The following is a 14680-nucleotide window of genomic DNA, read 5'->3' on the forward strand; positions in this document are numbered from 1 at the left end:
ACCTTGCTACAGGAGATTAAATAAAATAACATTCTGTTTGTACGATTGTCTTTAGGTGTTAAACACTGCATCCAAACAGAACGGTTTCAATTACATAGGTGGGTTAAAACACTGCAAAGATTGTTCAGGGGATCAATGTTCAATTCATACTGAAATCAAAAAATATATATATATATAGAAAGAACACACGAGTAAGAGACTTTATATACGCACTACCCTCAAGTTAGAGATACGTGTGGTATAAACACACACTAACAAAGCATCAAGACACCAGTCAAACAGGGGAAGCTCAGCGAGACACGGGTGGCTCAGAAGGATTTAAAATACGTTGCATTTCCCTCCAGGAGCCCTGTGCACTCGCTCAGCCTGCTCCCAGACCTCAAAGCACTATGAGAACCAATAGGGTTCAGGCTGTGGAAACTCCTCTTAGATACCCCCTAAATAACCATCACCCTTTACAACGCCTTTACCAAAGTGAAGTGCAAGCCTGGTGCAGACAGCTAGTCTCAAAGCAAACCCCTTTCACCTATGAAGCCCTGTGAACTAACACGCAAATCTCACAACTGAAATAATTCCACTTCCGCAGCACAGGGATGGAAATAAGACTCCTATTGCATAGCAGCTTAAACCTATTCCAGGTTTTACTACTGGCTTGATTAGCCACAGTGTACAGGTAACAAGCTCAGGTGTGTGTTTTATTAAACTCCTAGTAAAACTAGGAATGGATCAAACTGCCATGCAATGGGAGCCTAACAGCACACCACTATGCCTTATGTTTAATAAATCTGACTTAATAGTTTGATAAAAAGCTGCAAAAAACTTTTTTTTTTTTTTTTTTTTTTTTTTTAATTTTGGCAGAATCAGGAACACTAACGTTTGTGTCCTTTGGATGTGGAAAACTGAGCCATGGAAGTGATCGGAGTATTACCAACAAACAAATAAAAACTGAATTAGCCAAGACCCAACAGATACAGACAAGTACAGCAGCAGCACTGGCAACAGGTGTACAGTAAAGCACAGAGAAATATGACAAAGTAACAAAGACAACAAGGACTAGTAACAAAGGCCACCAGCTCTACAGCAGACATACAGTAAATGGCATGAGAAGACAATACCAACGAGAGCTGTAAACGACAGAGAACATTTCAACTGCACGACCGCAAACGTTCACTCCCTCCAGGATCTTAAGACTGAACTGTGTGTAAATCAAATACCCTTTTAAAAATAGCACACACATGAATAATACATATGCACAGTAAACAGGAAAGCCCCAAACTCCCCAGAGACAGAACAGATAAAGGGTGGTCAAGGTGGCAGCTCTGAACTGGTATCTAGAAGAGAGTGAAGGTGCAAACAGACAACAGTCAACATCTTGGATAACAGTTTTCTAATAGTTCTGCATGGTAAAATATATCAAATACGCAGCAGGTGTGAATGTGAAAAGGAGGGTAGTGCACATGTACAAAAAGCATCAGGACTGAGCCAGCTAACCCTAACCAGCCAGCCACTCCTGGTGTTGTCAGTGGAAACCTTTGGAGGGGCCTTTATCACATATTTTTGTTTTGCATTCAATTTGTTCAATTAAAACAGCAAAAACAATGAATTAGTTAACTCAGTCCTTCAAAGATGTCATTGCAATGCTATACAGTAGGTTCCCCTAAGTAACAGAAAAGCCCTGAAGGTAGGAACTTACCACAACAGACAATAATAAAAGTGGGAAGGAGGGGGTCAGCAACCAGGGCAATAAGAGGAGAAAACAGAAAGCATTTTAATCAGGTCAGGGGACTTCCAAAAAACAACAACAACGCAGCAATTATAGCAAACAAATACAAACACTGGTTTAAAATCAAAACCAAGAAAACAAAATATACTTTCAAAAAAGAAGCGTGCTTTCATCACTAAGAGGAGCAGGCAGACAAAAGCATAGCAGAGGACAAGGTGACAGGTTTCACCAGAACAACACAGGCATGTGCAGAAATGCAGAGAAACAGGAGGGAATGCAAGTACGGGCCTTGTTTATTTACCATGCAATAAAAACCACGACAAACAAACACATCCGAGAGGTTAATACAGGAGACGGACAAACAGTGTGCGTACACAAACACAGTTCAGGGGTCGATTTAGTTTAAAAACAAACTGGCAAATAAGAAACAAAATAGCATTGATTTCCAGTGCGGTCCTGGTTATGATTCGACTTCCAAAGGACCTAGGCCACCCTTTTTTTGCTTGTGAAATTTAGACCACAGTTACTTACACACATATGTATTTATAATAAAAGCAAACAAAAGAAAACTGAAGAGTAAAATGGCACTTAAATCGAACCCTGTGGTTGAGAATGATGAAATGCATGAGAACATGTGAGACACACAACACTTGTGATGCTGGTGCTGGCGAGAGGCGACACTGTGAGTCGGCTCAAACACAAGTAACCACCATGGGGAGTGGTTCAAATCACCAAGGCACCTCATTAGAGCAAAGATGTGGGTATCCATGCACGGCCTGCCAAACTGTCACGCTAAACACGTTGTTTTGCTTCACGACAGTACTAATGAACAGTAACTCAGAGGTTAATGGATTGGATTCACAGCAGACAGCAACAGAACACCCACAGCTAGCACATGTGGGGAAGCAGAACGAGGACTCAACCTACCTCCCAGCCAGTACTCTGTGTAACAAAAAATACAAAATCACGTCAAAGCAGCACTGATCAGGCTGACCACTGCGGTCTGTTCATGGATTTACAGAAGACAGTGGTCCTTTGTTTTTGTTCAAATATAGTAAGTCCTTTAGATAAAGATCCCCTTTGTTTGATGCTGGTAATCGCTCATTGAGGATTGCATTCCTTTACTGTGTTGGACTATACGTATTAAAAAGGGTGCATTGTACGTGCATCTCACTAAGTAACACATTCACACAGCAAATTAAAATGATTTTTATGAAAGTATGAAAGCATTTTTAGAAACAATGTAGGGTCTTGCAGGTAGAAAACTAGCACAGTAGTATTTTGTTGCGATTGTTTTATGAACCTGACTTATTTGACTGAAGATCAAAACCACTAAACCCCGTAAAGCACAGTGAAACACCCACAATATCACAGCTTCTTCACTGACCAACATTCGCAATTAAACAGAGAAAAATCCTCTTACTTGCTCTGCAGCTACTGCTCAAAGCATCGTATGATCAGTGGAAATATAAAAGCCCCCTTTACCTGATGAACGATTTTGCTGAACGCTTCCTGGAGTTTACCATGAATTGTGGCGAGCTTCTTGGCATCCCTGTTTGCCTCATGGACTGGAATCAACACTTTATAAACTTCATTCACAGACTCGTACATTCCTGCCTAGAGGAACACATGAGCAATAAAGAGGAGTCACAGTTAAGAGCTGTGCTACTTTCAACAAATGGATATCAAACGGCTTTTAATAGAAATAAAAGGTTTGGATTTTACACTTCTCTTTATTAAGTTGTGTTAAAAAAAAACAGAACAGATTTGCTTTTAGGAGTAATACAGGCTTGCATAAATACTTGCATTGTTACAGCATCCCTTTTGGGATAAAGTGAAGTTGCGTCCCGTCGCTACACAACCCCTGAGGCCCTGCAGATGGAGCCATGCCATTTCAAAGCTCTCACCAGTGAGAAGGAAGCGGCAGCCTGTTCCAGCAGCCCCACCAGCCCCGCCTCAGTGAAGTACTTCCCAGAGCAGATTCCCTCTTCATCCGGGGAGACCACGTCATCAGACACCGCAGACTCCTCCAACACATTTGAAGAGATGTTCTGAGAGAAACACAGAACCACAAGCATGACCTCGCTCTGCATCGCACCGAGGAACACTTTGAGAAGTCACTCAGTCCCATGACCTCACTCTGCATCGCACTGAACACTTTGAAAAGTCACTCAGTCCCCATGACCTCGCTCTGTATCGCACTGAGGAACACTTTGAAAAGTCACTCAGTCCCCATGACCTCGCTCTGTATCGCACCGAGGAACAGTTTGAAAAGTCACTCAGTCCCATGACCTCGCTCTGCATCGCACTGAGGAACAGTTTGAAAAGTCACTCAGTCCCATGTCTGTTCTAAGCAATCAATATGTTTGCATTAAAGAGCTCTGTGTGCCATTCTAATGTCATTTTCGATTTTACGGTATCTCTAATTCTTATACAGAGGCAACATTTTTCTCTAAACATGATGCCTTTAACTGGCCTTGAGCAGATTTGAAAAACAGCTTCATTTATACAGCGTCCTTCACATGCATGCATCCCAGGGCTCTTTACAGAAATAAATAGCAAGCCTTAAGAGCTTGAAACTGCTCGATAGCGAAGGGCCAAATCAAAGAGATGTTCTGAGCTTAGAATTAATAAATACTGTCAGGCTCAGCAATCAAACTCAGTTCTTGGAATAACTAAGAGATCACAAAATAATAATGGAAATATAAAAAAATAACGAAGATTTGAAATGTATGTATGTATGTATGTATGTATGTTATGCATGTTAAGAACAAGAGGAGGCATGCTCTTCCTACCTGGAAGGTGACGCAGCCCACAGGCAGGTACTTGCGATCCTCCAGCATGCTCAGGTACTCTGCGACCAGCGCGGCCGAGTGCCCCAGGCACTGCGCCGCTTCAGCATGGTTGTTCCTCTCAGAGTGCTTCCCAGCCATGTTCTGCAGCCAGGTCAGTCGCAGGTCCGGGGAGGTCTGGTATCCTTTAGCGATCCTGCAACATTTAAAACAAGGATGCACTCATTCAACATTAACACAGGGATGGGAATAAGACTCCCATTGCACAGCACTTTGATCCATTCTGGGTTTTACTATGAGTTTAATAAAGCAGAGGGAACACAAAGCCACTTTGTGCCTTGGAACTTGGTTTCAGGCACCGCGCGGCACACCACGGAGACTTGGGGTTTGATACGGCACCCTTGAATGGGTGAAACTGCTATGCAATAGGAGTCTAATTTACATCCCTGTTAATACAAATAATCATCAAATACTTGGGAGGAAAAAAAAAAAAAGCAGCAGCAAGTGTCATGTTTTCATCCATGTGGCAACTTCTGTTAACTGGCAGGCCGTCCAGTCCCCTATTGAAATGAAAATCAATTAAAAATCGCTCAATACCTGTACATGAGGTCAATCAGCATCTCTGGGTCTTCCTGGTGCTCCTTCATCTTCACTGTGTCAGACAGGATCATGTGAAGATTAAAGACGAGATCCTGGACCTGAAACACAAACACACCAACCAGGCGTTTGTAACCCTAGGCCATTTGACAAACAGTTTTTTACAGTGCGTATGCCTTTATATCCTGTTCTGGTCAGCAGTGATTCACGTTAATACTGCTGCAGGTATCAACACCTGACTGTCTATTATAACCATGTTCGCCGTTTCTCGTTCTCAAACTTGTCATGTTCTTCTGAATAAAAAGGTGTGTTCTTTTAAGATGCAGATAATGAACCTGATCAGAGAAGGTGGTCTCCCTCAGCTCCAAGTCCTCCTCTGCGTACGTCAGGATTGTCTTTAGAGATCTCCTCAAGAACTCATCATTGAAGTTCTGCGAGGTCCCAACGAGACAGGACAAGGACATCGTCACCTGCATCTTCACTCTGGCGAAATTCTGCAACCGACAAAGAAAAAAACATCCTTAACATAGACTTAATAAAAAAGACCAAAGTTTTTTGGTTTTTTTTGCCGATCTGGAAGTTGTGTCTCATCAGCAGGCACAGGGAGGCGCTGGCATGGGCTCAGATTAAAAGCACCATGTGTTAATATGCACTCACGTTGCCCATCTCGAAGTTGTGTCTCATCAGCAGGTACAGGGAGGCGCTGGCATGGGCTCAGATTAAAAGCACCATGTGTTAATATGCACTCACGTTGCCCATCTCGAAGTTCTGTCTCATCTGCAGGCACAGGGAGGCGTTGGCATGGGCTCAGATTAAAAGCACCATGTGTTAATATGCACTCACGTTGCCCATCTCGAAGTTGTGTCTCATCAGCAGGTACAGGGAGGTGCTGGCATGGGCTCAGATTAAAAGCACCATGTGTTAATATGCACTCACGTTGCCCATCTCGAAGGTGTGTCTCATCAGCAGGTACAGGGAGGTGCTGGCATGAGCTCAGATTAAAAGCACCATGTGTTTATATGCACTCACGTTGCCCATCTCGAAGTTCTGTCTCATCAGCAGGTACAGGGAGGCGCTGGCATGGGCACGGATTGTGCTGACCCTGCTGCTGCAGTTCCGCAGGAGTCTGAGGCACAGATCCGCACACTGCTCCGTCTCCTCCTCAAACAGCAGCTCCGGAAACTGCAAGAGTGAAGAACACAACATGCACTGCCTGCTCCCGTAGTCCTCGACATTAACATCAATAAAGAAAGTCTTTATATACACACACACACACATATATGCATACTGTATATAGGTAGGTAGATAGATAAATAGTTATATAGATAGAAATATATTTTTCAGAAATTATTCTTCACTATACAGTCGTGGCAGAGAAAATAAATCAATAAATGATTTTCAAGGGATCATTTTAAATGTGATGCAATACTCTATATACTCTCTATATATTATTATTATTATTTTATTATTATTATTTATTTCTTAGCAGACGCGGAGTGACTTACAACTGTTACAAGATATCACATTATTTTTTACATACAATTACCCATTTATACAGTTGGGTTTTTACTGGAGCAATCTAGGTAAAGTACCTTGCTCAAGGGTACAGCAGCAGTGTCCTCACCGGGGATTGAACCCACGACCCTCCGGTCAAGAGTCCAGAGCCCTAACCACTACTCCACACTGCTGCCCTATTAAAGTGACATACTCGGCGTGTGGTTGCTTTACAAATAATCTGCTTTACTGAACACTTGAAAACGTTGTTGTTCTCGGGTGCCTCACCTTGGAAACCAGGGCCCTCTGTGTAGCAAAGCAGTGCTGCAGGTACAGCGCACTCTGATTACAGGCCATGCTGTGCAGCAACACCTTCAGCACCCCCCCCAGAATACTCTCCTTGGATTCGGCCAGGGATACAGTCTGTCAGAGAGAAAACGGAGAGCACTGAGCCCAGACTGCACTGTGCTCTTATCCACTGCGTTCACTGCCAATCACTCAATGTTGCAATCACACAAGAAACTAGAAATCAAACTTAACGGAGAACTTCTCTTCACTGATAGACATAGTTCCTTTCTGTTAAGCAACCACATTATGATTTTAACCCTTTCAGCCCTGGCAGGACCTTAAGGTCCCACCTTATCTTAGCACCTGTGAGGTGGAAAGAAACGTCGAGAAGCGACAAGATTTTTGTGCTGCGGTGACAAAAAGCAAGCAAGAAGAATATTATATATCAGCTCTATTGTTATACAAGTGAGGGCAAGCCTGCTGCTTTTTGAATGAATGTATTTAACTTCACATTCTTCATCTCGACAAAAACAATGCAGGACTGAAAGGGTTACGTTAGCAGGCAATGGGTTCACACATACCTGCACAATTATCTCCAGAGTATCCAAAATGATTAGATTAGCTTCCGTAGCAAGATTCCCATCGATAAGTGCTTCATGGTCCAACTCTGCTCTGGATCTGTAATGAAAAATATCATATATATATAAAAAAGATTTCATATCTGGTTTGTGGTTAGTTTTATCATAACTGAAGTGCTTAGTTTAAAAAATAAAACATACATCAGAAATGGAGACTCCCACCGCATAGCGGCTCGATCCATTCCATGCTCTACTGTGGGGATAAATAACTACACACACCAGAGACTGTAACCTGTATACTGGATCTAATTTGTCTCAAAAGAAAAATCTGGAATATATCAAACTGCTATGCAATGGGATTTCCATCCGTGGTCGTATTATATTTCAATATTTGCATTTCAAGAACTCAATTGACTACAAATGTTGCATTGTATGTTTATTTAAACCAGCACAGATCAGGTTTCAGACTTTAGGGAAAAAACAAAAAGCAAAGCAGCAGCAATATTCACAGCCACATGCACAACGAAGCAGAGACGTGAGAATCAATCAAAACAAGCCTTTCAACCAGTTCAGCTGGACAACAGTAATAACAGAAACATGTGCTTTGCAGATGGGCAAAATGAACAGCTTTGTTGTACAGTCTTGTATTCTGCTACCATCAGAATGCCCCAGCTGCACTACAGACAGAAAACACAACAGGAATGAGCAGAGTTCAAATGAAATAAATGGAATAGAACATCTTTATCTGGGTTAATAACAGTCATACTTAAAATAATAATAATAATAATAATAATAATAATAAAAAGTACGTAAATTAGACAAACGTTTTGACAAAATGTCTTTTTAAAAGGCTTTTTCATGTCATGTGTTTTCACTTTAAAATCACACGTCCAAAAAAAATAAGGAAACCTATAGGTCCCAGAATGCATTTGCTGAAATCAGCAGATTAGTGTACGGAACAATTTTAGTACTAATAAATAAAAATACATTTTAAAAAAATTACAATGGTTTTAAAATAGGGTTATATATTATATATAAAGCAAGCACTGTGTGTAAATCAGTTTCACACACACACGCACACAACTCAAATGACAACCCAGGCACCAGTAAAGGGTTTGCAATTTGGGGGAAAGCAGAAAAGTAAAAGCCAGCGGCGCACAAACACCCCCCCCCCACACACACACACACACACACACACACACACACACACACACACACCAGCGTTACAGTACCTGACTGCTTTCTGGCTCCTAAACATACAGCACATGTGAAAACACAATTATAGGAATGGGTTAAGAAAACAGGAGAGGAGGAAAGGCACTCTGCCATGAAGAGACTGCAGGAATGAAACACAGTTTAATATGTGACAGTAAAAAAACAACCAAAAAAAAACACGACAAGTGATGAAGCTTTGCATATCACACAGTAGTTTTCAGTAAAGTTTTGTAAAATGAACTGGAGACTGGAGGAAACGACTTGAAAATCATGTCTCCCAGTATCTTATATAGCAAGATGTTACCTGTTACTAGTGATTTGCAGAAAGAATGTAATTTAGTATGTCAAACTTTTAACAAAAATGCAAGCGTACTTGTCCATTCTTTCACTGGTCTGACGCCAGTGTGTCATATCCTTTCTCCACCGGAGGTTTTCCTGGCTTCCAAAGGCACTGCCAGATGGACTTCTCTCTGCAGAATACAAGTCAAGATTTACTCGAGACCAGCATACTGGGGCTGGACAGCGGGTTAGGGTTAGAGTCAGGGTTGGGGTCAGGGTTGGGGTCAGCTCTTTTGTACCTAGCTGTCCTCTGCTTCGACGGACCATTTCCTGCCTTGCCCCGATACTTCCCAGGATGGCTTCTTCCAGCTTTGCCTTCATATCTTTCGACTTCTTAAACGTCAAACTGTTCATTCTTTCAAATGATTTTTTACCCTGCGAGATAACAATCTTTTTTTTAATCTCAGCCTTTAAAACAAAATCTGCAGGGCTTTTTTAAAAACAACAAACCCGCCCCCAGCTGTGTGTACCTTGTATTCAAAGCAGGAGACGCAGAGGTGCAGCAGATCCAGCAAGCGGTTGAGCTGCATGACGGACAGGTCTGTGAACCACTTCTGCAGAACAAGTTCATCTGCGTTCTTCAGCACCCACAGCAGACAGATCAGGAGGCTGCGGCTCGACTCGGCTGAAAACACTGCAAACTGCCTCCCAGCCTGAAACAGGAAATGAAACACTGCGTTCGACACACATTATATAGTGCAGAGAAGAGGAGAATAGCACGTTTATTACGAAGACTCACATTCGATTGATTTTACTATATATTAGCACTCGTTAATTGCAGGTAACACAAAAAATGGCAGCAAATTCATTCATTGAATGAATTTCAACAGAGTTTCATAGATATATGAGAATAATATCTGAACATCAAATGTGTTGTTATTTTGTAGTAACAATCATTTTGTAAATTATTATTCTAGTTCTATATATTTCAAACACACTTTCCCTTGACAAAGGTATGTTAAACATACTGAAACGTTGGGAAGTTGATTGTATATGTTGTTATTATTATTATTATTATGATTATTATTATTATCTAATTTTTTTTTAAATAAATGGCAACAAATTCATAATGAATGATAACCAAATTAAAGATGGCAATATAAAAAAGTTATTTCACAGTCAACCCAGGTGCTGATGTCTCTGCAAGCGAGTGCATATCATCTGGGAGTGCTAGTTAATATTCGAGCAGCAGCCGGTGCTGTTTCTGTACCGAGGGGTTCAGGAGGAAGCTGCTGGGCCGGGTGAGCTGTGGAACAGACGTTCCTGCTATTGCCATGGCGACAGTCTGGCTGATCATGCTGGCCCCCTCGCTGTCATGCTCATCCGCAGCTGCACTGCCTGGCTTTCCACGCTGGTTCTGAGACTCTGATGGAACAGTAAGCACAGTTTAAAAGGGACACTTCACACCAGCAACGCTTTCCTGGTGTTTCACGTCTTGCCCGTTTAACATCCCATTACGCGTGTTCTCCGTCATTCCTCACTGCTGTTTCAGGCTTAGATTATTATTTACTGTGCTTGCCAACCATTCCAGCAAATATGTCCTGAGTTGGTGTTTTATTCTAAATGACCACTAGGGCGGCGAATCTGTAATGTCTGCCCCCTCTGTAACTGTGGCAACTGGATTAGCATATGAAACACCTTCCAGAGGGAACAGAAATTCAAGGCACACAACACTAGTGGAGCTGGTTAATAAGGTGGGAAGCACTTTCATGCACACACTCTTCACATTCTTCCTTGCCAGTGCGCTCTGGGAAGTGTAGTTCTCAAACCAAACAAGCTACAATTTTATCGGCTTTACCTGAACTTGGAAATTGGCAGGTATTTCTCTTTTTACAGAGAGGCCGATCTCTCCGGTAGCACATACTGTAAGAAACACAAAGAGCCCCAAGATCTAAGGCAACACCCAGGTTTACCTGTGAAGTCATACAGCTGGGGCACCGTTTCCATGACGATGCCTATGAGTGGCAGGTAGAGCATCGCCACACGGGCCTTCACGTCAGGGTCCGTGTAGCGGGGATCCGAGTCGTGACTGGAGAGCAGGTTGTGAACCACGCTTATCACTTTCTTATGCAGTCCAGAAAACCTGACAATATAAAACAAGTAACATTATACCTGAAATCCACAAGCTACATTCTGACACGGTCAGGAATCTGATCTAAAGCAGGTGCAAGCATCTAGGACACCTGGGATAAACATCACACAGGGATGGAAATAAGACTCCCATTGCATCCATTCCTGGCTTTATTAAGAGTTTAATAAGACACACCTGAGCTTGTGACCTATACAATTAATCAAGCACATATTAAAACCTGGAATGGGTGACATTGCTATGCAATAGGAGTCTCATTTCCATGGCTAAATGAACCAAGATAATGGCGTGTTCAAAACAAACCCGTCCGCGTCTGGGTCCAGAATGAGGGCTAATTCGGTCAGCACCAGCCCTGCCAGGTAGTGCTGCTGACGGAACGGAACCGACAGCTCAAACATGTTGGCAATCTTCTGATCTTGCACGCTTGTAGAAAACCCAGAACTCTGCAAGAAAAATGTTTTAATAAATACATCAACAAAACACGGCTTAAGAATTCAATTATACAAAGGCATTCATCGGGAAATCAAAAAAAAAACCACAATATTGAGATAGTGGCTATTATTGATAAGACTCATTCATCACACAGCAAGGAATGACTGGGCACTGTTAGGCTTCCCATTGGAAATGCCTTATTAATATAACCCTACAGTACAGGGTTCCCATTGGAAATGCCTTATTAATATAACCCTACAGTACAGGGTTCCCATTGGAAATGCCTTATTAATATAACCCTACAGTACAGGGTTCCCATTGGAAATGCCTTATTAATATAACCCTACAGTACAGGGTTCCCATTGGAAATGCCTTATTAATATAACCCTACAGTACAGGGTTCCCATTGGAAATGCCTTATTAATATAACCCTACAGTACAGGGTTCCCATTGGAAATGCCTTATTAATATAACCCTACAGTACAGGGTTCCCATTGGAAATGCCTTATTAATATAACCCTACAGTACAGGGTTCCCATTGGAAATGCCTTATTAATATAACCCTACAGTACAGGGTTCCCATTGGAAATGCCGTATTAATATAACCCTACAGTACAGGGTTCCCATTGGAAATGCCTTATTAATATAACCCTACAGTACAGGGTTCCCATTGGAAATGCCTTATTAATATAACCCTACAGTACAGGGTTCCCATTGGAAATGCCTTATTAATATAACCCTACAGTACAGGGTTCCCATTGGAAATGCCTTATTAATATAACTCTACAGTACAGGCTTCCCATTGGAAATGCCTTATTAATATAACCCTACAGTACAGGGTTCCCATTGGAAATGCCTTATTAATATAACCCTACAGTACAGGGTTCCCACTGGAAATGCCTTATTAATATAACCCTACAGTACAGGGTTCCCATTGGAAATGCCTTATTAATATAACTCTACAGTACAGGGTTCCCATTGGAAATGCCTTATTAATATAACCCTACAGTACAGGGTTCCCATTGGAAATGCCTTATTAATATAACCCTACAGTACAGGGTTCCCATTGGAAATGCCTTATTAATATAACCCTACAGTACAGGGTTCCCATTGGAAATGCCTTATTAATATAACCCTACAGTACAGGGTTCCCATTGGAAATGCCTTATTAATATAACCCTACAGTACAGGGTTCCCATTGGAAATGCCTTATTAATGTAACCCTACAGTACAGGGTTCCCATTGGAAATGCCTTATTAATATAACCCTACAGTACAGGGTTCCCACTGGAAATGCCTTATTAATATAACCCTACAGTACAGGGTTCCCATTGGAAATGCCTTATTAATATAACCCTACAGTACAGGGTGTGGCACCTAAAAAGAACGAAGTGTCAGCTCAGGAGCTGGACAGCATGACCTGTCACATGACTGTTCACTTTACCAGGGCTAGATCAGACCACAATGGGGTTACTTCCTTCTAAGTAAAGCGTGGAAGGCAGCAAGCAGCATACCTGCGACGTTGCTGAAGACACAGACGGGGAGGGCGAGGCCGGAGGGGTCAGTAAACTGCATGGCAGGTTCAGCGTGACGTAGTGTTCATGACTGCAGACAATACGAAGGAAATCCAGCCTTAGGGAGACCAGCACTGTAGGACTCTGCAGAGCATACAGCTTCGTGGAAACCTTCAAAAACAAACCAGAACGCAGTGTCAATGCAGCACCAATTACAGTGAATGAACTGAACCACGTTAGGTATGCTAAAAAGTACAGCCCATAACCCAACGCTCCCAAAGTCTTTACAACTGATATTAAGAATCTAATAATCAATTGTGCATCACATCGTAATAGAGATACATGAAAGCACTGCACAGGTACTTGTAGTCCACCAAATTGTTCTTGTGTGTCTGAACAAAAAGTGTCCATCATTTGTGATCATTGGAATTTGTTACACTTATAAAGTCGCCCATATGGACAACAACATGTATTGATCCTTATCGTATTGTGACCTGCATATCTCTATACTTCTTGTACTGTGGCCCGAGTGTATCCTAATTGATAAAGGTTGTACTGAAAATGCTGAAGTACATTGCGGAGGGTGGTCGTGTAAGATTACCTGCTTCCAGTATGTCTTTACAAGACTGAAGACAAAGCCTCTGTCCATCACGGACAGCAAGTCGTTAAGAAAGAAAGCAAGGCTGGTATTGAGTCTCTCAACAAGCTCCAGATCCTGTGAACAGGACAAGAAAAACAAATAAATACCTGAGCATGACTTACGGAGCTGACCTGCAGCACAGCTCACACTTTCTACGAGGGCGAAAGGAGCACTTGTTACCTTTTGAAACCTGGAGACGATGTCGCCCGCGATGGTGCTCACCAAGGCTGTGATGTCATCCATAAAGCGCTCTGGAAAGCGGTTTCTCCTCGGGGAATCCAGTCGGTCAGTAAAGTATAAATGATGTATAATACTTTTCACCTGCAAAAGATCAGAAAATGAGTATTTAAAAAATTGCCTTTTATTAAGAACACAAGCTGTATTAAAAGTGGGTTCAAGCAGCACTACTTCAATTTTCACAAAATCCTATCAAAGCCATTGCACCTCACAACTTCAACATCAGGGATGGAAATATTGAGATTCCTATTACAGATTAAATGTGATCCTGGACCACGCCACTGCTTCTGTGACATTTAAAAGGGAATCACTGTATAAACCGCATCGCCCCCCCTTACTAAAATAGTAATATATAAATGTGCTTACCTATGCTTTACCATGCTTTCACTGTGCTTTACTATACTTTGCTATGCTTTTACTATGGTAAACTGTTATAAGGGAAGGACAAAGGCTCTGAAATTTCAACACAGATCCTGTACCAGATCCTGTTAACGCTGTTAACTGTTAATTTAACAGGGTTCATTTGCATTTATTCTCAGTTTTTTCTTACCATCAGTTCAAAGAAAAACCAGCCCTGCTGGAGAGCCCCTTCCCGCACAGTGCCACTGCTCACAACCCACTGCAGGGCCAGCTCCTCGTGGAACAGCTAGAGAACCAACGAGAGAGAGAGAGAGAGAGAGGGAGAGAGAGAGAGAGAGAGAGAGAGAGAGACAGAGACAGAGAGAGAGACAGACAGAGAGGGA

At 42.1% G+C, this 14680-nt stretch overlaps 1 protein-coding gene across 7 annotated transcripts in view; it reads right to left on the bottom strand.

Annotated features, from left to right (window-relative positions):
- Positions 1 to 14680, bottom strand: part of LOC117416890 (dedicator of cytokinesis protein 7) — a 47080-nt gene that overhangs the window by 4776 nt on the left and 27624 nt on the right. For 2 of the 7 annotated variants that reach the window (XM_059035206.1, XM_059035204.1), the window contains 19 exons: positions 14488 to 14583; positions 13881 to 14021; positions 13662 to 13775; positions 13061 to 13231; positions 11419 to 11558; positions 10940 to 11109; positions 10237 to 10391; positions 9497 to 9679; positions 9266 to 9401; positions 9061 to 9157; positions 7476 to 7572; positions 6895 to 7029; positions 6142 to 6294; positions 5448 to 5606; positions 5113 to 5213; positions 4519 to 4711; positions 3631 to 3774; positions 3209 to 3340; positions 2651 to 2665 (listed from right to left, as the gene is read on the bottom strand). In XM_059035206.1, coding sequence (XP_058891189.1) covers positions 2651 to 2665; positions 3209 to 3340; positions 3631 to 3774; positions 4519 to 4711; positions 5113 to 5213; positions 5448 to 5606; positions 6142 to 6294; positions 6895 to 7029; positions 7476 to 7572; positions 9061 to 9157; positions 9266 to 9401; positions 9497 to 9679; positions 10237 to 10391; positions 10940 to 11109; positions 11419 to 11558; positions 13061 to 13231; positions 13662 to 13775; positions 13881 to 14021; positions 14488 to 14583 — 2532 coding nt within the window. Of the gene's footprint in view, positions 1 to 2650; positions 2666 to 3208; positions 3341 to 3630; positions 3775 to 4518; positions 4712 to 5112; positions 5214 to 5447; positions 5607 to 6141; positions 6295 to 6894; positions 7030 to 7475; positions 7573 to 8704; positions 8723 to 9060; positions 9402 to 9496; positions 9680 to 10236; positions 10392 to 10939; positions 11110 to 11418; positions 11559 to 13060; positions 13232 to 13661; positions 13776 to 13880; positions 14022 to 14487; positions 14584 to 14680 lie in introns of all 7 variants that reach the window. The other 5 variants (XM_059035207.1, XM_059035205.1, XM_059035208.1 and 2 more) reach the window with 4 other exon arrangements.

This window comes from Acipenser ruthenus, chromosome 12, assembly GCF_902713425.1.
Source record: "Acipenser ruthenus chromosome 12, fAciRut3.2 maternal haplotype, whole genome shotgun sequence".
NCBI classification, from domain to species: Eukaryota; Metazoa; Chordata; class Actinopteri; order Acipenseriformes; family Acipenseridae; genus Acipenser; species Acipenser ruthenus.